The following is a 25,581-nucleotide window of genomic DNA, read 5'->3' on the forward strand; positions in this document are numbered from 1 at the left end:
GCTTGATGGGTGGTGTGTAGGTCTGTACCTGAGATCTGAACCCATGAATCCCAGGCCGCCAAAGTGGAGTGTGTGAACTTAACCACTATGCCACCAGGCTGGCCCCTTAAGTAATTTTTTTTTAAATGGCAAGGGATGTAATGTTAGGAATAGTTATCTACATTTATCGGATAAACTAAAATCTGTTTACTAATAGAAAGAATGAATCAGGTTCAGTTTATAGTGGTCTGAAGGTGGTCTCTTGTAATCTGTGACTTAGTACTTAGTCCATGTTGTCTTTGCTGAAGAGCTATCATAAATCACGTCTTACTTTCCACATATATTTGGCCCACAATGTGAACGGGAGAAAGAAAAACACCAACAAGGTAATGCAGAGAACATTTTGCAAAGATCAGTTACACTAGCCTAATCAGAAATATCATCACATTCCGCATAAAAATAATGTGAGTCAATAGTGAGGAGGCAGTAATTAGGTTCTGACACTGATATTTTTCTGTGTCCCAACTGTACTTTAAAAATATTGAGAATGCAAAGAAAGAATCCACCTCTCCATAGCCAGCCCATCTCTTTCCATATAGATATTTATGATTTGGAAAACTGTCAGTATTTAAGCCAATTCTTACTTATCCCCATGCCCGTATTAGGAAGCCATCACTCCTAACTGAGTGGGTAAAGGAAAAGTATAAGATTATTAAGATAATACTAGTCAAACAAGAATCAGTTGATGTCCAGGTGATCTGGAATTGTGCTATCGGCAATTTCCTAATTTCCCTGGGAAGAATTTATTTTTAATCATAGAAATATTGAGAAAACCTTTTCTCAAATCGTTGGCTTTTATTACAAATCATCCACTGGCTTGACGGTTGGCTATAATGCATGCTCTTGGGTAAGACGCTTCACCGCGTGTGGCCCTGGACACATGAGGGTGGACAGAGACCCGCCCTCACAGACAGGTCTTCTCCATGATACAGAGAACTGGGCCGCCATCACCCACTCTCTGACACTTACTTACCCTAAGCTTTCGACCAAAGACATTGACTTTTCCTTGGGCTTGCTCTTTTCGGAATCTCCATTCCACCAAATTTTGACCGTTTTCACCAGGAAGAGTCATGTTTCTTTTGGCCACCGTTGGATTGGCTGTGCCAGCCAGGACGTGTGGCTCTGTCTGGTAGTGCGAATCCAGACCGCTGGCGTAGATAATTCTAAGAGAGCCATCGTAACCAATCTGGTAGCTGTTTCTTAACTGATCTAAAAAACAAGAAGCAGAAAACACGAACTCTTGATATGGATTAAATACTCGGTCGGCTGTGCCATTAGAAGTGATATAAATTTCTAAAACGACTCAATTCCATTTATAAGGAAATAAAAAGTATTCAATGAAGTCTTTGTAGAAAATAAGAAAACAACTTTGATTTCCGGCATTTCATGCTGTAACATGTTTGGCTGAATATTAAAGGCAAACTTTAGGGGACTTTAAAGTCCTTCTCCACTTACAGTAGATTTCTTTTTCTCATTTGCCTGATGAAATAAATGAGGGCTCAGTCAGCTTCCATGGAATGTGCCATAAATGTTTTGCAAAGAGCCAAGTATGTGCTCTTTTAGGAGGCTGATGTGTTACCTCCAAGGTCTTAGAAGACTGCCTCTCATATATGCATTCTTATATCCTTTATCAAAGATCTTTCGGAAAGATTTAATACCTATACTTGTATACCAAAAATATAAGGTGATATTCCCCCTGAAATTGACTTTAAAAAAAGGCAGTCATCTTATATTTTGTACAAAAAAACCCTCTCATATTGTGTAGGCTACTGCCTCAATTTAAAATTGTTGATTAATACAGGACCATTTGGGGAAGAAATGAATTCACACAATACTAATTTTAGATGATTATAGAGATCACCTGACAGAACTGGTTAAAAAAAAAAATGAGTCAAAGAAGTTTAACTCAGATTTAGTAATTATTCTTAGAGCTACAACCTCACCATTGCAATTGTCATTGTAAATAGGCTTTTTCAAGATTACATCAAGAAGGAATATGGCAGGCAGTTCCATTATGGAGATATTGGAAATATATGCCTATAGACTGAATGAAAAAAACAAAAGTCCAGATAGTACATAAATGAGTACTTGGTATTTGGTATAAAATTTCCAGTGACCACATCATATGCAGATTCAAATACTGCATCACGCATGGATTTAGAAAATGCTCTGCCTCAAATTACCGTTCTTCCAGGGCCGTGAGGATGACATGCTCTGGAGAACGGTGGATGACTCAGAAAGGGTCTGATCATGCACGCGAAGAGTTGGAATTAAGTCGCTTCATTAAACAGGAGTGAAAAAAGATACTATTTCTAGGTTAACATATTGTTTTATATATTCTGTGATTTTTAAATATGTATACATTACTAAATAAACATTACATGTAGACATTAGACTATTTCATCAATATCTCTAGAGGTTTCTATTTTCCCCTTCCCTTTTCTGGTTCATCTTAGAAAACGCAGGTTGCCACACTCTATTTTGGGTGCTAGTGGTACTTTAAAATGATCGGTTGGAAACTACGCTTTTGTGTTTACCTTGAACCATGGTGTAGAAAGAGTCGATCGAGGACAAATTTGAAGTGATGCTGACATCTTCGTCTCGGCTGGAAGACTCAATGTCCACCGTGATAGCCTTGTCCATGTCTCCATGAAGGTTTGTGACCACGCCGGTTGGAAATGTAACATTTGTCAGGCGACCTTCACTGTCATAACTAAATAAAAGAGGCATTAACTAGAACCTGCCGGTCCTTCTTCCTTATAAATATGATAGGCAGCAATATTAGCTGCACAGATCTGGAAGAATATTTGTCTTTGCGCAAGAGCTATGCAGAGTGAGGACTTCAAACATGCTTTGAAGTAATCAAAAGCCTGTTTAATATAGAAAAACCTCACCGGTGAGAGCCAGAGTAAACAGACCAGCTCTCCATCGCAGCACATTATTCTTTGAAGTGTGACCAAAATGCTCCCGCACAGCTAATTTGCTGTTTCAAAGGGAACATGTTTGCTGATATTAAATTCCTTAGTATTCCGCCATATTTTCTACAAAGTAGATTTAATTCGCTGTTACATCAGTTTTTAAAGTTTTACCAACTTACGTCCTCTAGGGCAGTGCGATGTGAATATATATATATACAACTTTGTCAAAACAGTATGTATACATACATGTATGTATTTGCATGTGTAAAAACATTCTTTTAGTGCCTTGAGACATCTTCAACAAATTAATAAAATAAAGCCTTTTAACGGCTTCCTTATTTCTCAGTGATTGACATAATTTGTAATGGTAAATTGGGACTTAGATGTTGGTGGGGGTGGTGATAATCTTTCTTGTCTATACTGACGTTGTAGGAATGGGTGATATCTTGAATGATGATTTATTATGTTTGCTGAAGTGAGATGTAATATTTCCTGACATTTAATAATTATTTACTTTTTTATTATATACTTACTCTTTTTTAGCATATACATATAAAGGGAACTTATAATTTAAATGTTAACATTTTTTTTTTAAAGATTGGCACCTGCGCTAACATCTGTTACCCATCTTTTTTTTTTTTCTTCTTCTCCCCAAAGCTCCCTGGTACATAGTTGTGTAATCTAGTTGTGAGTGCCTCTGGTTGTGCTATATGGGATGCTGCCTCAACATGACCTGATGAGTGGTGCCATGTCTGTGCCCAGGATCTGAACCGGCGACACCCTGGGCCGCTGAAGCAGAGCACGCAAACTTAACCACTCAGCCACGGGGGCTGGCCCCTAGGATATATTTTTAAAAGCTGTCCTATAATCATAAATATACATTATAGATACAACATTTTACTAAAGAATTGACTTTTTTGTGACTTTTCTATTTGTGGTAGCACCAGAGAAAATTTCAAAACTGACAATGTGGCTTGAAGAAAGAAAAAAAAAGAAGCAAGTTCTGGATGAAAAACTAGGGACTTCGTTGGGCCAAAAATATAGTTAAGATTGGATTTCAGATTGATAAGTTGCTTCATTAATAAAAGGTCCAAGCAAAATGGAGACTTGAACTGTGTCCTACTTAAAATGAGCCCAGATGCAGAATGAGCAGAGAAAGAATCTTAGGAGTGACAGACAGAAGTTACCAGGGGAGGAAAACTGTGGGGGAGGATCATATTAATGGGTGTAAATATGGGACAAGGAAAAAAAGAGTAGAAAAAAGTACTTAAATGATATTTTGGAATAAAAAGGTAGAGGGTTCTTGGAGAGTAAAAATTAGCTTTGAAAAATGTGGTTAGTAATTAGAAGATTCCAGATAATAAAGGTAGAGAAGATTTAGCCAGGGCAATGTCAAGGTGGAGATAGGCAGGAAGAAAGGAGGAAGGAGAGACAGGGGAAGTCTGTTTAGAGCCCAGGGATGAGCTGATCCCATTGATTCAGTGGAGACAATATCAGTCAGATCATGGGTTTGACCGACTTGATCTGACAGTCTGCTGTGCTGCTCGGCCAGCCGCAGGAATTAGCACTCAGGAGGGAGAAGTGAGCAATGGAGAAACGAAGAGAAAGAAAATGCACCATTAAGTGTAATCATTGTTGGGACCTACAAAAGGCAGAGCTGGAATAAAAAAGCTGACTCCTTCGCCTGCCCGCTGACCCAAATGCCCCTAGCAGATTAAGGCATCAGTGAAAGAAACGCAACACGGTTTATTGCTGTCATTGCTTTTTCGAAGCAATTATTGCTCTTGAAGAAACAAATACGCACAGGTTTACTTATACTGCAGAGAAGTTACAGAATTATCCACAAAAACCAGCTAAAGTTCAATCTTAACCCGGACATCATTCTTGCCTCACTGTACGTCTCTCACAGTATGATGGGAAGAATGTGTAAATGTGTTTTTAAGAAATTAACATCCTTCTGAATGCTCCTGTATAAAAGATAATTCAGTACTGCCTTGTCTGCCCTCCTCTCTTAGAGATGGAAAAATGAGAATATGATGTGGTTTGGTGACTTGATTGGGCTCTTTTGCATCTTATGACTGGACCACAACTGGGACTTTCATGTGCCAGACCCCAGGTCCACCAGCCTTCTGTAAATCACAGTGCCTGATGTAAAGTGGAGCGCTGCCGCTTAATGCAGACAATGCCACCTGCCAGCACTTTGCTGATTCACTCTTGCAGCTGTCACTCACCTGCCCTTTTGCGACCCTTTTGCTGGTTTACGTTTCCTGGCTCCATTCAATCTAAAGCGGGAACGTCACCTTTCTCCAGCAGCAAGCCTTTCTCCCACCTTTGCCTCTGCTCTTTCATTGGCTTACCAAACATTCCCCGTCCTGCTGGGCAGGCATTTCGTATCACAGGATGCTGAGCGCACTGTTATAGAGCACGGGATGCTGCGCATTCAGACGCTAACCTATTAGCCTTTGGTTCCTTGGGGAATAAACATACAAGTAACCTTTGTAGGTAGTGCAGCTAGAATGACCTAGGGTTAAGCTGGGATCTTAGTGGCCCCACTTCACAGGTTAGCCCTGCAAGTTCTGAATTTGTGCCTTGAGAGGAGTGGCTGAATCCGAGTGAAGGCACGGAGAAGGCTGAGGTGTTTGCATGAGGTGGGCCAGGAAGGCTGCTGTGATCGAAGGCTCCCAGAGCTGCTACCTAACCAGTCACCTAACAGTTTCTGAAAAAGCTTATGTGCAAGTCACAATGTGAGGCTCCTGTGGATACACAAGGATAAGAAGTCTGGCTGGGGAAAGAAGTCATACACACGAAAACTTCCTGTTGCAAAGGAGTGCCACGTGAATGGTACAGATTCCCAGAGCACTCAAGTGCAGAGAGAGGAGGTATTGTTATGCTGGAGCAGTGAGGGAAGGGCTGCATCAAGGTGGGGACCTAAGTCAGACTGGGAAATAGATGCAGGATTTAGACAGGCTGATAAGGCATGAGATGGCAGTGCAGTCAGGAAAACAGCAAGGGTAAGGGCGTGGAGGAGTGGAGACGAAGGGCTGTGGGGAGGTCGGGGCAAATGTGCACAAGAGGAGGGTCCATGAAGGGCCCATCAGACAGCAGAGGGAGGCCCTGGGCAGTGTCCTCACTGGGGACTGTCCGGGAGCTGAAGAAGGCTATAACGGAAAGCTGATGTCATGGCAGCACTGATGGAGCCCAGAGGCAGGGTGACAGGGACGCGCGGAGGACTTCCTGGACTTCCCAATTTTACAAATCAGGACCAAAAAAAATCAAGGACCAACAGAGGGTTTTTAAATAAAAAGCTATCCCCCGTGACCTCCATCATTTCATAAAGAAAGGCCATTTAAACCGACCAAAGGTAGGAAGGACCGAACCTCAGGGCGAGTGCCCACTCTTTAAAAGGAATAAGTGAAGCTTTATGAAAAAATTCTCCACATCATCGTTATTTACTTTTTTCATTTCGCTGTGGATCCATGAAAACTTCTTCATGGATTAGCATCTATGCCAAAAGAAATGAAAACAAGATGGATGACAGACATTAAAATTACCGGGGGGACTCTGGAGAAGGGAGTGAGAGAAAATGAGTAGTCCAAGATGACTTTTCAGGGACTTCAGAAATGGCAGGCGGACTCTTCTTCACCTCGGCAAAAGCAGAAAAGCAACGCTCCAGCAAATGGCCAACTGTCCCCTGAAGTCCTCTGACGCTGGTTCCTCAGAGAGGCCTTCCCATAGATGCCTCTGGTCATATTCTCTGCTTGTGTGCAACTTTGTGGCTCTACTTAATGTTGCTTGGCCTCGCTGGCGAACTAGCCCTGGCCACCGTGTATATCTGAGACATAGTTTTCTGTTATTAGCTTTTTGAATTTACAATGCAATATAGGCTCCAGGGAATTTGACTAGGACATCAACTTCACGCTCTCCATTCCACTCATCTGGTCTTAGCCTCACAGCTTCAAGTTCATAACACAGCACATTCTTTTTGCTCCCGGTTGACCCCTCTTCACAAAAGACTCACTGGAAAAGACAAGCTCCCTCAGGCTCTTAATGACCTTCTGCTCTTTCACTGATGCGAAGCCCTTACTTGATGTTTATCTATTTGTTCATCTTTAATTTTGATTGCATTTTTGCCTAGACTTGCTGTTTTGGCCTCCGTGGTATATGTTTAAATCTCTTTCTAAGTTTCCTAAGCAGTGGGCTTATCAAGAAATGCCCCAGAGAGTCAGAGCGTCTGCCATTCTCAGTTGAAAATGCTGTATTCATCCTGAGCTGAAATTTTCTCTCTCTCCCCCTTATAGACGTGAAGTTCTCAACTCTTCATTTTCCCTCCATTATGTGTCTCAGATATTTATCTGCCCATTCCCGTGGTTGTCTTCGATTTTAAAACTGGTCTTTTGTCTTTCCCCGTACTCACTGACACCAAATTAATCTCCTGAAACACCACGATTATAATACTTTTCTGCTTAAACATCTATAGTGGCTCCTCAACTGAGAGAAAAATTGACCGACTTAGACAGTTACCCACACATGTCAATAGACTATTGATATTGCAAATTTATTCGTGTGGAAACAATTTGCAGTTCGCAAAAACTTTCTTTAAAACTCAACAGCAGGATTATCTACTGTCTTCAATACTTCCCCATGAAATGGCTTCCTTAATCAAATGTTATGTTTTTAAAATTACCTTCTGCTTTTAGGAAAAATCTGTGTAAATCAGAGCAGGGCGTTAGAGAAGCCAGTAAACCAAAGACACGCAGTTATAACTCTGGAGAAGTGGAGCTGTTTTCAGGGGTGGAATGTCCTTCACCCCTTGTGCTAATTGTTGGCTTATAATTCAGCCTGACACGGAATTGGTCTGTCTCAAAAATGAGAAAAACTCATGTACTTACTCATATAATGTTGGCAATGCCCTTCTCCCAAACCTTTCTTCTTTTCACCTATAGAAGAGTGAATGGGAGCCAGCTAAAGGTATGTTTTATCACTGGCTGGAGAAACCAGCCTGATTTGAGAAGGCAAGACAGCAGTAGATGTTTGTTTGGGTTCCTTCTGGAGACCTCTGGATGAGATAAATGTTCAACTTTAGTCATGACTGGTGTCTTGCCCAGGGCCATCCCAGAATAAGCCTCCTCTGAGAGCTGCTTAGTGGGGGTACATCCGTTCGCTGTAAGACTTGAATCACAGTAAGGACTCCCATGAACGACTTACCTAACCTGTCTTTCTCCCTAATGTCTCCTTGTATAGAGGGAGAGCCTTTTCCTCCATCTATTGGCGTTCCTTATGTTCCAGTTTCCTTCCATAGTTTAACAGCCAGCAAAAACAAAAAAATCCCTCCAATCTTGCCATCTGCTATAGCAATGCTTTTTTCACAATGCTAATTTGTAACAACCTCTTCTCTGTTATTGTGGTAAAGTAGAACAAAGTTACTAACCCTATCATAACAGAAACGTATGCAGAAATCTTTCCTTGATCCTCATTCCTGATGAAGGACGTGCAGAAACAGCAAAAACAGAACAGAACCTGATTTAAACTCCTAATGGTGGACGGAGTTGGAATCCTAACAGCAATAATGTGATTTGTAACACTAATAGCAAAGGAATTTGTATTCAAGTATTCCAGGAATGAATCTCAGGTTTATCTATTTTAACAACTATCTCATAGACAAATCATCATTTCTTTGAATTCAGTAGCAATGTTGTCAGTAAGAAATCCTCAAAAATCAGGTTCTGGATAGAAAATGCAAAATGCTTCCATCACGAAGGTAAGCAGAGCAATCAACCAACTCCTAAATCACGGGCTCATTTGGTACTTAGCGGACTGCTACCCACATATTACCAAAAATGACGGGAAAATGCAAAATAAGGAAGACAAGAGAAAGCATTATTTTCCACGATTTTTGTATCAAGTGCTAAGAGGATCTTGATGAGAAAGGGTGAGACTTGTATGGTGCGGGAGGCAGTTAACACTTATCTAAATTTCTTTGCTGCTGTTGCATTTCATTCAGAGGTCTTCGTGATGGGGCAAATTCTGACCAGTGCTTTGCTCCCTAAAACCAGCAAGGGCAGTAGCCCGCAGTCAAGCCACTATTCTGTTTTTTCAAACACCCCAGACAACACGAGTTCAGAGGAGCACAGACAGGACAGACCTTTCCTCCTTCACCTCTGGTCCCGCCCTTTCTTTGAACATTGAGCCCAGTGATAAATGGTCACAGACGTGACATACTTTTCAAAGATGAATTCAAGAAAAGTGACCCAATGCCTCTTTCCTTACACAGTCATTACCACATCAGGGAGAAGTGACAAATTGACAAAGCCCAGCTCTGAAATTCATAGGCCTTGAGACAAAGGCATCCAAGTCAGGACATTCCAGAATTAGTTCCCTTTGGGGTTTGAAGGGTTCTACGTTAGCCATCATTAAGAGAAGGATAATAGTCAAGTCATTCTTCTTTTGTTTGTTTATTGACTGGAGAAGGCTGACAGGAATAGGACACATCTTATTTATTTGGATAACAGTTCTGGTGCAGGTCTTGAAATGCAGACTTGCTAGGCAGCTGATGTCAAGGGCAATTTTTGCTCCAAAGAGTCTGTGAAGCAAGACTACGCCTGCCCTCATCCTCCTGGATTTATTCCATGGGGCCTGGATGTGCTCAGAGGACGTGCCCACCCTTTTCTTTTGTCTTCCTCTATTTTGGCACTTGTTCTGCCAGACACGGACCCCCACCCAGGAAATGGCTGTGCAGTAAGTGAGGAGAAGGAGGGATCTGGGACACTTGTGCTAAGTTGGGAAGGTTAAAAAAAAGTAGAAAGCCTATTTGGAAAGAGAAATTTATATATTACTATAAATTACTATTACTACCACCAGCATAATATGTTAGATATTATTTGACGGAAGATATTGTTTTACAGAAACGCAATATGCCCAACTATTTTAGCAAAGGAAATTTGGGAACTTGTTAAATGTTGTTTCTTTTGGAATAAGCCTTGACAGGGGCCTATGCAAAGCTGGGGAGAAATGGCAGAATCACAGATTTTTTTAGAATAGGAAGGGATTTTTAATTACTAAGAAGCCTTTCATTTTACAGGTGAGGGTGCACAATTTTAGAGAGGTACTGTGACTTGCCCAAAGTCACACGGTTAGGAGCAAGTGACAAAATCAGGAAGGAACCCAGGTTCTGTTTCCAAATCCAGCGCTTTCTCCTGTCAGGCTGTGCTGCCCCTCAGAAGAGAGAACAAAGAGAGGACAGAAAGAAAGCAGCATCGAGGAGCTAATGAAACGTCGATGACTTGGAAAACTGGGGAGAACAGGAAAGAACTGGAAGGAAAAACAAACGCAGTAGTGAACAGATTCAGAATGGAAGGTGAAAAAATATTTAGACGAAAATGTTGTCTATTCACGAGCTTTAAGGGAGAAAATGAACACCGAGAAGGGTGAGAACTGAGGGAAAGCAGAGGAACGGCCAAAATTGGGCAGCAAGGGAGCAAAAGGGAGCAACACAGAGATGATGTAGTGTTCAAGAGGCACAGATTTGAAGGTGTCAAAAAATTCGGCATATGGTGTCCAGTAGCAGCAAGCGGACCCTAAGGTATTAACACGGGCACTGTCTTTATGGCTAAGCCACAGGAAACTCCAGTCTGTGAATTCACGAATTGACACATTTTTTCTCCTTTTGTAACTAGATCTTCTGCATTCCCCTTCAGTGTGATTTCATTCGGACTCACGGCTTCAGTTCTTTCCATGGTTTCACGTCCACATCTCTACAAGTGGCTTCTCCTAAGTTCGAACCAGCCATTTGCGACCACGTGCCAGAGTGTACTATGGGAACCTCAAATTCATCATTTCCAAATCCAGACTCATCCTTTGCCCCCCAACCTGCTTCCTCCCTGTATTTCCCCATCCACGTGGTCCCCTAAGTGAGCAGATCGTCTTTCACCTGCCTCTCTTGCATTCAGTCAGGAAGTGCTATTTCATTTTCTAATGATTAATCTATTCTTTCTCTGTAATTTGTGCCCAACCGTGGTTCAGGTCTTCATTTCTCAACTACATTCACTATCTCCTAACTTCTCCTAACCTTCTGCTTTTCTATATGGAATCCATCCATATATTGTGGCCCGACTGACTATGTTGCTTCCCGGTAAAACTCCTTTAAGAGAGCCCTGTGTACCCAGGATGGAAGATCACCAGCCACGTCAGTACCCTCTCTGCCACCATCTCCCTCTCTAGTCTCATCTTCCTACTTCCCCACACACATTCTATGCTTGGAGCTGCATGTTTTTTCCAACACCTGCCATGCTCCGGCTCCTGAGAAAATGCTCTCTTCTGGCCTAGAACATTCTACCTCTGTTTGCTAACCTTTTTCATACCTTTTCAAGACTAAGCTTAAAAACTACCCCCTTGGGAAGTTCCTCTTACCTTGTGCTTGTCCCCAGTGCCCAACCTGAGTTAGGCGATCCTCCCCGAGACCCCACAGCATCTTGAACACCTGTGTCTTAGCTCCTTCCTTCCTTCTTTCCTCCCTCCCTCCCTTCTTTTCTTTCTTTCTTTGAGGAAGATTAGCCCTGAGCTAACATCTGCTGCCAATCCTCCTCTTTTTGCTGAGGAAGACTGGCCCTGAGCTAACCTCCATGCCCATCTTCCTCTACTTTATATGTGGGACGCCTGCCACAGCATGGGTTGCCAAGTGGTGCCATGTCTGCACCCGGGATCCGAACCGGCGAACCCTGGGCCAGCGAAGTGGAACATGCGCACTTAACCACTGTGCCACGGGGCTGGCCCTCTTACCATTCTTATAGTCATTTACTTCTCTGTCTCCCCCAGTGGACTCTGAGCTCCTCGAAAGGAAGGAATGTTCTTTTAGCTCTGCATTCTCCGGCATCTAACACCAGTATCTGGCACGTGATAAATTCTCATTGAATGAATCTGTACAAGAGTGAATAAATGATTGCCAAGAAACTTGTGGATAAACAGGAAGCCTTGATCACCAAAGGGTGATGGCTATGAGGTTTGAAGTAATTTAATAATTTGCTAATCAGTGTGCATTTGCAACGTAACACTTAAAGACTTTTTTTTTTTTTAGGCGGCATAATTGCTTTTGGAAAAAGTGTCTCCCTGGGGGCTGGTGTTGCCTGGACTGGTCCCAAATGGGACTAACCACACCTGTGGGGACACCTTTGTGTTAAGGAGAATGAAGTACACTTTAAAAATTAAGTTAGAAAAACAGAACTCATTATTCCATTAATAAGGCATAATGAACTAAGCTTTAATGGAATATGCACATATGGATATGTACATGATGATAAACTGCAGAGTGTAACATTTCTCACGAGCTCTAAATTATAAATAACCACTGCATAAACTCATTCCTGTAGGTCTTAAAGGTTTACAGTTTAGCCATCCTGACTATTCTTTGCTTTATGGAGGAAGTGTCTGATGCATTTAGATCCTCAGCCATTTTGCTCCTCTGGATTATAACATTCTTGCAATATTTCTTTTGTTACTCTAACTGATCCATCTTAAAAACATCATCTGTGAGTAAAGAACTTTCGTCTAATTTCAGGGAAGTCCTATGCTTGCCTTTATTAGAACTCGGTTCCTTCTTCTTTTTGTTTTCTAGAGTTTGAAATAGAATGAAGTCTTCCTTCTAGCTGATGCTTAACTTACATTCCTTAAATACTTATATTAATTAACTATTCCTTTAGATAAACCGTAAGTTTTTTCAGCTTTTGCTTTTTATACACTGTTTTTCATTAAAAGGCCACAGATGGGAAAATCTTAATTTATATAAGACTTAAATTCTTCAAGTAAAGGGAACAAAATCTAGTTTTTAGACAGAGAAACAAAGTGGTATTTTTTTTACATAAACGCTTCTCAGAGGTTTTTGAGGGTCTCCCTTTAAGAAGCACAGATTTACCAAACTTGGGGATGAACTGGCGTCTAGGAAATCTGTTTTGAAGTGTGTGAGAGTGTGTTTATGAGATGTGGTATGGTGATGGATGGGAAGGATGCTCAGTGAGGAATAGGGTGGTTTGAAGCACGTGATGGTCTCCCCAAACATCTTATCCCCTTCATGGATTGCTTCATCTAACCCTGGCAGAGAGTTCAGAAGAGAACAGTATCTCTTTAGTTCTGCATTTGCAGCCTCAAGACATTCCGAAGCCATTCCAGGATCCTGGAATATAGGCAACGGGCTTTCTCTGGGAGGCTGAGGAGTTAGGGCAGCCAGGCTGAGGGCTGCTGAGGGTGCTTTTATTTTTATATCCTAGGAATGAGCCAGAGATGCTGGCTAGTCTCTGGAGAAGACCCAATTGTTGAGCATCAGGTCTGTGACTGTAAAAAAATACAAAGTTCCCTTCCACAGCTTGTCAATGTGTAAACTTCTTGCCCCGTTACCGAACTATCCTTTACAAGAGCTGGTGTATATAACTCAGTCTTGGGTAAATTGTTCGATAATCGCCGTGTAAGGGAAGTTGCTGATGCACACAGATGCGAGGCTCTCCAATTGTCTAATTTAGACAGTTATGTAGTTGGTTTAAAGAGGAAATTCAACACTTTTGGAAGCTGCATTTACTCACTCTTGAACCATTATGGAGCAACTTAATACATCTAGAAAATTAATTTGCTAATGGAACACACGGAAAGAATTAACATAGCCTTGAAACTATCGATACACTGCAAATTATACTGAGAAATTTTATTTTATATTATATACTGAGATATATTGAGAAAATCTGGCTAACCTATTTTTACTTTTCCTGGGATTTTTTTCTAATAATGTGAATAACATACCATTTCCCCGTTTCCCTTTCTGCTTTGAAACCTGGACAGAACTAATTATTTCTTAAAACTAGACTGCAGAAGAAAATTGGATTAAATCAAGTATTAATAAAAGTGTTGCCTTCGTCGTGTTCAGGTTAACATTTGGAATGTAGAGCAGCCACTTTATTTAGTTGCCTCCACATTTTTTGCTGCTGTCCCTGGGAATACACATTCTGGTGAAAAACTTAAAGCAAAATTATTAAACAAACAAAATAGTGAAAATGGAAATCAATCAGAGCATTTTACCAGGATTTTAAGTGATCTGCTGATAAAACCTCTTAAAAATCATTCTGAATGTCCCAAATGTTTCCTACTATGAAGAAAATAAGAAACAAAAAAAAGGAAAATAAAAGAACCAAGCACTATTTTTAGATAGGTATTTATAAAACGGGCTCTTTTTGGTGAGGAAGATTGGCCCTGAGCTAACATCTGTTGTCTATCTTCCTCTTTTTTTTTTTCTCCCCAAAGCCCCAGTACATAGTCGTATATCCTAGTTGTAAGTCATTCTAGTTCTTCTATGTGGGATGCTGTCACAGCATGGCTTGATGAGCAGTGTGTAGATCCATGCCCAGGACCCGAACTGGTGAACTCTGGGCTGCCAAAGGGAAGTGTGCGCACTTATCCAGTTGGCCACTGGCTGGTCCCTGGGTTGTTTTGTTTTTAACACAATTTTTGGCAGAAATAACAATGAAACGTGGTTTCAGTGTTTGTCTTTAGGGTTGGATGTCAGAGGTCTATAATTGAAAGGTTATTCTCTCCTTCTGTCCTAATTTTTCTAACATCAGAAGCTATTGCAGTAATACACACATAAGGAGAAGGCAACACGGGACAGATGTCAGGCTGTTTAGACGTGATTCCATGTCAATGGGAATGGACACATCTTTTCTAATTTGCAGTAACTGTCATTGAGTTTTCCAAATTATCTGTGCTACCTGTACACTACTTTGCATTCGTAGCAGAGGTACTATTTACACGGCCTCTCTTTCCTCCTCTGAGATGCCTTTTTTGATACTCTCCCGGAGCATCAGCACTCACGTCAGTGGGGTCGTGGGTTTGCCAAGGGCGCAGTGTTAAGTTCGTTATAAAGCAATGGTTCAGGAGCTCATTCCGAAATTGCTAAGCTTGAATGAGGGACCAGAAAGCACCCAAATGAGAAGCCAGAGACCTACCTAAATGTGTAAAAGTTGAAACTCATTTATTTGCTCTGTAAATCTGACTATGGCTCACGAAAGATCACAGAGTCAGCTCCACAAATAGAAGGCTCCAAACATCCCGACTCCCAAGACAGGAAAACAGCCACGAACCTGGTGCTGTGCATGGACGTATCAGCCAGAAGTTCCAGCTTTCTGTTCCATGTTGTCTTCTTTAACCAGACAGAGGAGCCTCTAGCTATGCCTGCACGGTTTGTATTTTATAGGGGTAAGCAAGCAGAGAACTGTGAAATGCCATTTACTATTAAATAATTTATTCTATTGCCCAATTCAATACACTGGATCTGCCTTTGTGCGCAGTGAAGTGGAAGAACTGAGGTTTGGGGATGAACTTTTTTAATAATAAATTTTCAGGTGGTGAGATCTTTCTGGTCTCCCTGGAATTACTCCAGCTAAGAAATGATAGTGTGTGATAATTGTTTTTAAATGGTTTGAAGAGCAGCATGCAACAGTCTCTACAAGTGAAGGGAGTAACTAGACTTATCATAGGGTCATCACACGAGGGGACCCCATTAGCCACTTGGACATCCTTTCTGCTGCCCAGCAAGTCAATGGAAGAGGAAGTCTGAGACAAGATGGCTTATTCAATCAGTAATAAATAATTATGCGGTTCAGGAAACATATTAGTCTAACTCAGAGATTTCAAAGCTGAGTTCTAAACCATCTGATACCTACTTCATCTTCCTATCATACCATCCAGTGGCACGTCTGAGAACACTGGCCACTTCCCTAATGAATGACAGTAGGCACATAATAACTACAAGTAACGTGGAGAGAAATTGCTGCCAAGAAGAAAATATCTCCAGTTTTTGAAATGAAGGTTCTTGTGCTTTGAAAACCATCTGTGTACCCTAAAAAGTCACCTATTTTATTGGTGACAGATAAGAATCTTAAGTTGGGAACCAGGTTTTCTTTTCCTAGGATCATCCTTTCTGATATGAGGTACAAGAATATTGCTGAACTGCATTAGCACAACATTCCAGGAGTCGTGAGAGCCACAAAAATAATTAAATAGTTTGCATTTTATAAAATACTTTTTCACATTTCATTCTGTACTCACAGCCCTACCGTGACACACTAATGATAAACTAAAGCTTGTACTAAGGAAAAAAGTAATAAAATTAAAACATCTAAGTAATCTGAACTAATTCTCTTTTAAAATTTCTTTGATAGGAACTATAGCAACTGTACTTTTGTTGGTGGGTAAATTTATGGATTCCAGGTTTTTTTCCATCTGCTTCTATCCTATAAAGTTTCATCTCAAGGCTTTTTTAGACATGAGGTTAGCTAAAAAGCTGGACACATACAAATGGGAATTTGGGCTGAAAAGTTTAATTTCTCTTTGCAAGGCATTTGTGCAGAAAGATGATTACAGAGCAGGTATCTGCTCTAGGGAGCGGTGTCACGAAAGTCAGAGAAAACAGGTGTTTTCCAATTGGGAATAGTGATTTTTTCCCCCCCCACAGTCTCACTGTGGTTTTGGTAAAACCCTGACCGTTGTCAAATCTTTCACATCCCTTCTTTATGAAATTACCAAGTGCCCTTACCACATCTAAATTAGACAAATAGTACTATAAATATATGAAGGGAAATATATGTACTAGTATTCTGGGAGCTGGCCAGCCCATGCATAGCTACGAACACCAAGGAAGTCTGATAGGTATGGGGCGCCCCCGGCTGCCTCTACTGGACCCTTCACATCCAGTCATGCGTCCAAGTCAGGATGTCATAAGCATGAACTCTTGGTGTCAAGGCTCTGATGAGTAGAGATAGGGGCTGCGTTCACCCATCAGCAGTCTCAAAATGTGCCGCTCTGTCAGAAGACAGCGAGAGCTTCTGGAGGGGCAGCCTGACAGTGACACTCCCCTCCCTTCTTTTAGGCACTTACTGTACTTTGGAATGTGTTTAAAGGTTCTTACACTTAGAAGAGGTGGGCATGTTCTTTCCCAACTAAATTATAGAATGTATGGAACGAAAAAAGATGATTTGTCATTCTGATATGACGACTGAATTACTTAGGTTAAGCACTCTACTTTTTCTGTCTCATATTGTAATACACTGTTTTGCAAAATGCACACGTTTCTTAGAAATTTTTTAATCATGTCTTTGCTGCAAACATCTAGAGGGAAATCAACAAGAACTCTGCTTTCTAAAAGCAATATTTCTGTTAATTTTATTGGAAAAGTTATTTTTTAAACACTGGTTTGTTAAACCACTATCTTATTAAATTATAACAAACACACACATAAATGCATATAATTATGAGGTTTATATTTGGTACAATATTTTAATAATACTTTTTGGAATAGTTGCCTTTACTGTAAGTTATCTAGATATGACTTAATAGATATACTTTAAATATGATGTGTAATGAATTTGTATTAGTAAAATATGATTATGATATATTTCAATTAATTAAAAACTTCCATTCTTTAAAACAAGGTTTGCCCATTATATTCACAAGATCAACTTGCCAACTCAACCTCTACTTTAGCCGTTGTGCCGATTCTTGACTAAATCTAAAATTTTTGGAGGGTGTTTGTTACTAGAGAAATGTGTCTTCTTTGTGCACCATAATTTAACAAAAGGTGAAAATCCCAAATCTGTTTATCCTATCCCACATTGCTCCACCATTGGAGTGCATCCCTTTCTCCAATTTTCCAAACTTGATTACAATTCATTTGCAGGCCATAAGCAAACCACTGTATCTGTTGCAAGCAGTTCATGTGTCCATAGTAACCCACATGATGAACTTCCGTGCAGTGTCAATTCGCAGGAACAAATAAGGACACATTCAGAAATGGCCCACAGAGCAGAGCTCGAGTCCTAGATTGTCCTAAGAATTTATTTCTCTATTTTTTCCCCTGCTTTCAACTAAACTGAAACCCTACCAATGCCACCATCATTTCCTGAAGATCTGATAATCAGAGCAGCTCTCCTGGCCAGGCTCATCTGATGGGGGCACTTTTTCTGTCCTCTTTTCTGCCTCTTTGGCAATATAGCCTGCTATCACTTTGAAAACGGTGCAAAAGAAGTGCTTTCCATTAACTTCCAATTTATTCCTTTCCTATTGCGATCCTAAAATGAGCAAATGGAATGTTAAGAGCAGAATTTTAATGTAACTCAATTGAAAAGGTTTGCTTCTCTGACAAAATCCTGCTGCTGGGGAACACTCATTTTATTACAAGGGAATCTGTCAAAAAAGAAAAGCAATTCAAGCTACAGGAGAACGAAGCTTTATGTATAAGATCCATTCCAGAAAAGTTGTACGGAAAATATTTGTATATTGGATCATTTTTTCTACTGACTTTTATTGTAATTTTAGAGGTGTGCTCCTACAGAAAATACTTCTGCTTCAGCACATCATGGAGATATCACACTAAGGAGCTCAATATTCATTTCTAAGGACTATTTTGCATTTGTCAACATGCCATCTCTGTACATCTAATTTCTCCTTATGATTTGTGCAATGTTAGTGACGGGAACAGGTAATCGAAAATGATTTTACACAGGCACTCACTGCAAAGGACATATAGCATAAAAAATACAACGGCTTATTCTCCTTTTGTTCTAATCGACCTCATAAAATGTGCCTGTTCAAAGAGCACACTGCCTGGGCCACTACTCCACAGATTTAGTAGAAAGCCCTGGCTGGGTGAGTCTCATACTTTTTCATAGGCTTTTAGAGCACCCAGCAATTCCTGATTTGCTTTTAGTGGGAGGGTCTTTTCAGTGCAGTTTAGATTGTCAATAACTAACCAGAAGAACATTTGCGGTACTGATGTAATCAGCTAAGTTCACTGTAAATGGTTTTAAAGTTCCTCTTCAGTGACAGCTCCCAACACAGTCAGCTTTATCACACGCGTAAACGTTAACCCAAAGGGTTTAAGCCCCCAACCAAAGCTGGAGTACGTTTCTCAGAAGATTTGCTGCTAACGTACTAGGTCTCTATGAAGCAACACGTTAACCCTTAAGCAGAGGTAGATTTACCATGATGCTAACGAAACTTAAGCTTCAGGGTTTCCCACTTGTTTGAGTCCCTTCCAAGGTCCTGAGTCTAATTCTGTCTTCTTTTTTCCGAACGAAGGATCCAAAAACTATAAAAGCTCCAGGCCCCCAAAAACCTGGACCCCACCTCTCTTTAAGAATACATTATTATGATTTTAGATTATACTGTTATATCACAGTATTTTATAATCAGAGTAGAATTCTGATATACTTACTCAAAAAACGTTGTCCATCCAGTTTCATCGCTTTTAGTGGCTAATAGGCCACTATTGCCATGGTAAGTAAACAAAACTAATTCTAGTCCTTGAGCGGTCATGCTTTTCAAACATCCGTTTGTTCCTATTGTCAACCATATCACTTGGTTATCCGGAGAGACCACTCGAACTGGCATCCGATTCGGGTCGCGTCTAATTCTAAGGGTATTGCCATTGCTGTCTGTCACAGCAGTAATGTCATTGTCATTGCTGTAGCTAAAATTGTACAGGTAATCACCAGTGACTAAACTTACAGTATATTGGTGAGTGCCATTGATGTCAAAGATATAAAGTTCTTGATCAGCTGGAGAGGCAACTTCATAAAAGTTCACAGAGTTAAGTGAAGGCTTATTCTTTGAGACAGCCCGGATCCGTATATTTCCTAGGTCTGCAATATACAGGGTACCATCTGGAGAAGCGGCTAGGGAGGACGGAGCATTAAGTTTGGCATCTTTGGCATAGCCATCTCCACTCTGGTAACAGTCACAGTTGGCATCGTTTTTGCAGTCACACTCAGAAGGTATTCCAGCCACCAGGGAGATCTCCCCATCTGTTGTGACCTGCCGTATTCGGTTAATTTTCTTTTCATCGGTTTCAGTAATGTAGAGGACCCCACTGTAGGACACAGCGATGGCAGTAGCTGATTCCAGTGTCGTCTGAACTGCGTGCTTCCCCACAGAATATTCCACTCCTGGAACCTGACAGTGCATGGGCCGTCCAGCAGCAATGCGCACTTGGCGATTTTCAGTGATCTGTAAAACTACATTATTATCCAGGACATAAATGGAGTTATCCATAGGGTTAATGGCTAGGTCAGTGGGCCATTCTAGACGTACCTTAATAAAAAAGAAATGGTCTGGTTAGTCAGCTACTGCACAGCAGTTAATTTGCTAGAAGAGTAAATTAGACCATTTGAGGAAATTACCCTTAATTTGATAAACTGTTTCAAAATTCCTTTTTGAATAGCTACAGTAAAATAAACTTAAAAATTTCGAGTGGAGACGAATATAGGAAATAACATTTTATTTAAAAATGCAGCTTATTAAAACATTGGCAAGTTACAGCCAAATAGCAAATGAACCTCTTAGTAGTAAGTTAATAGATACCAATGAGATATGAACACATATGTTCCCGTTAGCAGTAATAACCACCAAATGTCAGGCTTTCTAGGTTAGGAATACATTAGCGTTCTATTGTGTTTTCAATCAGGCCAATAGTAAAGTTCCTAATTCTAAATATAAGCCCCTTGGGACTGATCATAGCAGGTTCATGCTACTATTTAAGGAGCTCATGCAATCAAAAGATTAGAGATTTAAGCTATTTTGTTCTTTCTGGAATATCTGCCTGCTGCTCTTTTACTGGCATTTTATTACAAATGCTTAGCATTTCTTAGTGACAATTGTTCTGTATCTCACCGAATTCATCAAACGCAGAATTATAAAAGAAAATAACTTTTTATTAGTGTCTGAGATCCATTTAAATGGAGCAGCTTTATCAGAACTACCACTACACACATATATACAGGTTAACAGGTGCCATCAGGGTCTAACGACATAGTAAATCAAGCCACTTAGAAGATAAACAATTCAGCTTAATATTTTAACTACCTGGCTGATGTGCATGCTAGTGTCACAAGTTAAAGGTCTGGCTGAAGTCAGATCATTAGATCCCAGGAGAGTTGATATGATTCCATTTTGATCAACTTTTCTGATCATGGTTCCATCAACAAAGTAGATTAATCCATTCTTATCAATTGCCATTCCTTTATCCAAGAGAAGTTAGTTACTAATCTTTCAAAAATGATTAATTTTGATTAAACATTTAGGCTCATCATTAAACTCAACATTTAACCCCAGGATAACATGGGTGATGGGTAGCAGGTAGGAGTGTAGATTGTGAACACACGAGGAAAAACCCAACATAAGCATTTACAACATAAATAAATGTAAAATGTAATAAAGAAATAACCCAAATTGCTAGGAATCTATGGTTAGTGTGTGAATCATCTATGTAGTGCCCGTGTTTTAAATATAAAATTATAATGTTGTTGTCTATAAATTATAGAAACCGATCAGATTCTGTTATGCTGAACTTAGAGTAACTATGTTCTAACAAAAATAGATCTAAGCTAAGGGTAGTGTTTTGTTGACCTTGCCACAATGAAATTTGCTATTATGAATAATTCAGTACAACAAATACTTCTTTCCAGGCCTTGTTCACATAATAGTCACTAGCTATAATGAAAAAGAAAGAAAGCCTCAAACCAAGAAACACCATAATGAATGGCACAACACATGAGCAAGGAGTCAGTCCTGGCTGGTTTAAAAGCTAGAAACCTTTATCACATAGAATTTTAGCCCTTATTACCTCCAGAAATTCCTCACAGCAAGCATTTTTTTTCCCATGGCATAGAAACAAAAGTTTAACAGCTCCAAACTGGTGAGGGCTAAGAGGGTTGCTTAGCGATGCTTTTTAAAGAGCCCTGGGATTCATTCCTGACAAAGAAATTCCAGGACAATGAAAGAATTTGGACACTTTCTTGAAGTTTAACAGGATGTGACCTGAATAATACAGAGTAGTTGCTTTATTCTTTGAAAAGTTGAAAAAATGGTATGATAATAAAAAATGCCAAGAATCCAATATTTACTGTAAAATCAACTTAGGATTTTAGCAGTTTCACGCTAAATGCCTTTTGAAAACACTAGACATGAAACAGCTTTCCAGAACACAGTTGAGGGTAAAATGTTAGACTCAGCATTAAACACAATCAGGCACTAAATGGATTTTCCACTTTTTTTTTTTTTTAATAAAAAGAAATCCAAAAATTGATAAATGCCGGTACCTTTGGGACTCATGAGTGTGGCTTCCACAGCCTTCCCTCCATCCCCACATCTGGCTTCATCAAAGGGAAGGCATTGCTCTCCTGTTCCTGCAACCACTTCAGCATTTTTAGTCAAGTCTTTTGCACCCGTAAGTGACTTAGGGCGATAAATTCTGCGGGTGTTAGTATCAGAAACATACAAATCTCCCGTGACTGGATCAGTTGCAAGGTAGTATCTATGAGCTGGGTTGCTGCTGTAAAAAAAGGATCATACATAAACATCACAAGAGGGTTACTCCTAATACATGGAGAGAAATGAAAAGCAAAATAAAACAGACCATGAGAAACGGATTATAAACTGAAATCTCCTATCAGATTGGAAAATGAACAGCATGTTTAATAATGACTTAAAAGAATGACTTAAAAGAATTGGTAGCCATCTCTGATATGACTGTTTTCCTTCCTTGCCTGTTGCCGAGGGTTTAACAGTTTGTTAAGACAGCCATTTAAAAAATAATTACCTTTGGAAGGCAATAGGACTCTAGCCTAAAACAAAGAAGCGCGTTCTCTAAACATTTTTGGTGCAATGCAAAGCCACTAATAAATTGCCCTTGAGTAACAGACATAAAGTTTATTTCAGGGGAAGGGCGTCTCAGTGCAACTCTCCTGTGAAGTATAACATACTACTGAGTTCACTCGAACTTCATCACAGAGAATTCTCTCCTGTTTTCTCTTGCTACAAAACCAAATCAAATCAGACCCTGAAGAAATGTAGCATTGTGTCTGTCTTGGTTGTTCTATCACAACCCAGAAAGGTAATCTGATGCAGTTACAATGTTTCTCCTGAGCTATGGGGTTAAATACTAAAATGAGGTCATTCAAGGGTAGGAGACAGGCTCAGTTGGTGGCCAAGGCAACAAGTCAGAATGCTAGATCCATCAGTTTTATTTTTAAAGTTTGTAAATGAAGCTGCTCTAAAACCTGTCTATGAATTTCGTGAGATACAGATATTTGTTCACAAAACACAATGCCTCAATTTTATAAACGTAAAGTAGTGCAAGTGTAAACTATTTTATATCCCATTTCCTGTAAAAAATGGTAAGACCAACATTATCAAGGAATAAACAAATTATGACACTTGGTTGGAATTAAAAAATTAATCTCCTTACAAAAACTGAACACCACATTCTTAGAAAGTCATTTGGTACCATGTGCCAATATCGCCTTCTGAAAAAAATTCTAAAAAGAGTTTAAATGATTTGGTGTCCCAACAAAGATGTCCACTGATAAGAATCCACCAGATTCCACACTTTTGGATAACAAAATTGGTTTTACTAATTCATTCTCCTTTCTCTCTCTCTCTCTACACATACACACACAATTATATTTTTGTTTCCATTTATTTTATATGTGAATATCTAAAATATGTAATATAAATCTACCTATATGAAAATATTTATTCTGACTAGTGGTTTAGTAGTTTTCTCATTACTAATTAGGTTCTAATGAAACAATTCTCACTACTTAAAGCTCTTCCTTTTAAGTGGGGAATATACGTATTTCATTGTTCCTGTAACATTCTGCTGTTAAAATAATAGGTTCTAGTTTCTGCTAGTGTTTGTCACATTGGTGGAAGGGCTGACCACTCATGGAGTCTGTAGGGACGTTCTGGAGCTCTGAAAAGCTCTATGGCTGTGATGTTGGCAACAGAAATACTGAGACACACAAAGGCCTGAAAACCGTCAGTGTTGGGGTCTCCCTTCCAGTCTTTCAGATCTTTTAGTGACAAGAGACAGATTAGTGCAAGAGGTCTTGAGTGTGTAAACATGTGTGAAAGGGTGAAAAGTGATATGAAGAACTCATAAAGAGGTGCAAGTCATTTGAAACAAAAACATTTCAGAATGCTGGGTTATACCAAATAATCAACTTGCCATGCTAAGTGTTATCATATCATTTTTCTAAGTTGATGCCTGAAATTTCAAATGCGGCAAAAGGCATATTGTGTTCTGTAATGCGGTGGTTGATTACTTCACCATGAAGTGAAAAGTCACATATCAATATAACATTCAGAGCAATTTCATAGCGGTTTTTGCTTTTGTTTTGTTTTTCTATAAACCGTCTGATACTGGCAGAGCTGGCCTTTCAGGTCTATATAGTTGGTGCCAGAGCTGCAGTTCAATCAAGCTGGGTCTCTTTTGAAAGACATGACGTTGGAGAGACTTCTCTAGTCTTTCCTATCTCCCTGATTATATACTAATTATGAATAGTTGTATAGTTGGTTATGAATGCATACACACACACACTTTATTTTCTTGTCATTTTATATCTATGAGCATGATCTCTGGACCAGCTTGCCTGGGGTTGAATCCTAGCTTCATTACTAACTGTGTGACCTTGGGCATGTTATCTAACTTATCTGTGCCTCAGATTCCTTATCTGTAAAGGTGCTAATAATCATATATATTTCATAGGATCTAAGAGGATTACATGAACTAATATATGGAAAATCCTTAGAACAGTGCCTAGCACATAATACATACTCAATAAGCATTAGCTGCTCTTAATATTTGCTTGTGTTCTTTCTCCTCTTACACTGCAATAGTCTTTTGCTTTGTAACTCTACACAACAGAGAAGTGCAATAATTGTAGTTAACTACAGCTTGACTTGCTTTCTGAAAATGTTAATAAGGAAAAACATTATCTAAATCTGGATAGGTTCAAATTTGTATCCTCAGTTCTATTATACTATAACATCCTAAATTATTAAAACAATGCAGACCTTTCTGAAAACATCCACTCTGAATTATTTCTAGAGTAATGATGCTAAAGGAAAATGAATCATGTATGCTTTTTCACAATGTTCCTCATTTTGAGGGGAAAAAACAAGAGATTTCAAGGTGGCTGCTTGAGTAGTAGTGACATTCTTTAGCTACGGCATGAGTTTTCTTGGTGCAAAAATAACAGACTGGTTCAGGTCATAAGCTTTGCCTTTATGGGCGTTGGTTTTATTTGAGTAAGATAGTAATAACAAAATGTCCAAAGTGGAGCTTATATTTGCTATTTCCTGTCTTGAAACAACTCCTTCCTTGAAGATACAGAAATTTCTAAATCAAGCAACATATACCAATGGTTTTAAAAATGTCCATCAAATGAAAGGTCTAATTTTGCACACAACTCTATTGTCTGGAAGAAACATGTGGAGGAGTATGTGGCCCTGGAGAAAACAATTCAGCTCTGGAAATAGTCCCTCCAGAATGGTGGGAGATGAGAATTGGGTAAATTCTCTGCAGAGCAGCCTAGGCTGGCAAATTAGAGCTGGTTCTTAGATCCCAGCCTCTCTTAAATGAAAAGGGGGATCAGTACTGAAAGACCAAAAGGAAAAAAAGTGGGTTTGGAAATGTGTAGTTGACAGACTGGTGGCGGAGAAGCTCCGAGCAGTATGTGCCATGGGCCTGGGATTCAAGGACACCCAATTTAAGCAGAGAGAGTTTTCTGACAGGGTGAGCTGGTACTTGCTCTCC

General features: G+C 39.8%; 1 protein-coding gene across 17 annotated transcripts in view; it reads right to left on the reverse strand.

Annotated features, from left to right (window-relative positions):
- Positions 1 to 25,581, reverse strand: part of TENM3 (teneurin transmembrane protein 3) — a 2,419,468-nt gene that overhangs the window by 19,993 nt on the left and 2,373,894 nt on the right. For 14 of the 17 annotated variants that reach the window (XM_070253219.1, XM_070253220.1, XM_023630964.2 and 11 more), the window contains 5 exons: positions 22,082 to 22,314; positions 20,847 to 21,001; positions 19,201 to 20,075; positions 2,577 to 2,752; positions 1,013 to 1,248 (listed from right to left, as the gene is read on the reverse strand). In XM_070253219.1, coding sequence (XP_070109320.1) covers positions 1,013 to 1,248; positions 2,577 to 2,752; positions 19,201 to 20,075; positions 20,847 to 21,001; positions 22,082 to 22,314 — 1,675 coding nt within the window. The remainder of the gene's footprint in view (positions 1 to 1,012; positions 1,249 to 2,576; positions 2,753 to 19,200; positions 20,076 to 20,846; positions 21,002 to 22,081; positions 22,315 to 25,581) is intronic. The other 3 variants (XM_070253221.1, XM_070253230.1, XM_070253224.1) reach the window with 1 other exon arrangement.

Source organism: Equus caballus, chromosome 27 (assembly GCF_041296265.1).
Source record: "Equus caballus isolate H_3958 breed thoroughbred chromosome 27, TB-T2T, whole genome shotgun sequence".
In the NCBI taxonomy this organism is placed as follows: domain Eukaryota; kingdom Metazoa; phylum Chordata; class Mammalia; order Perissodactyla; family Equidae; genus Equus; species Equus caballus.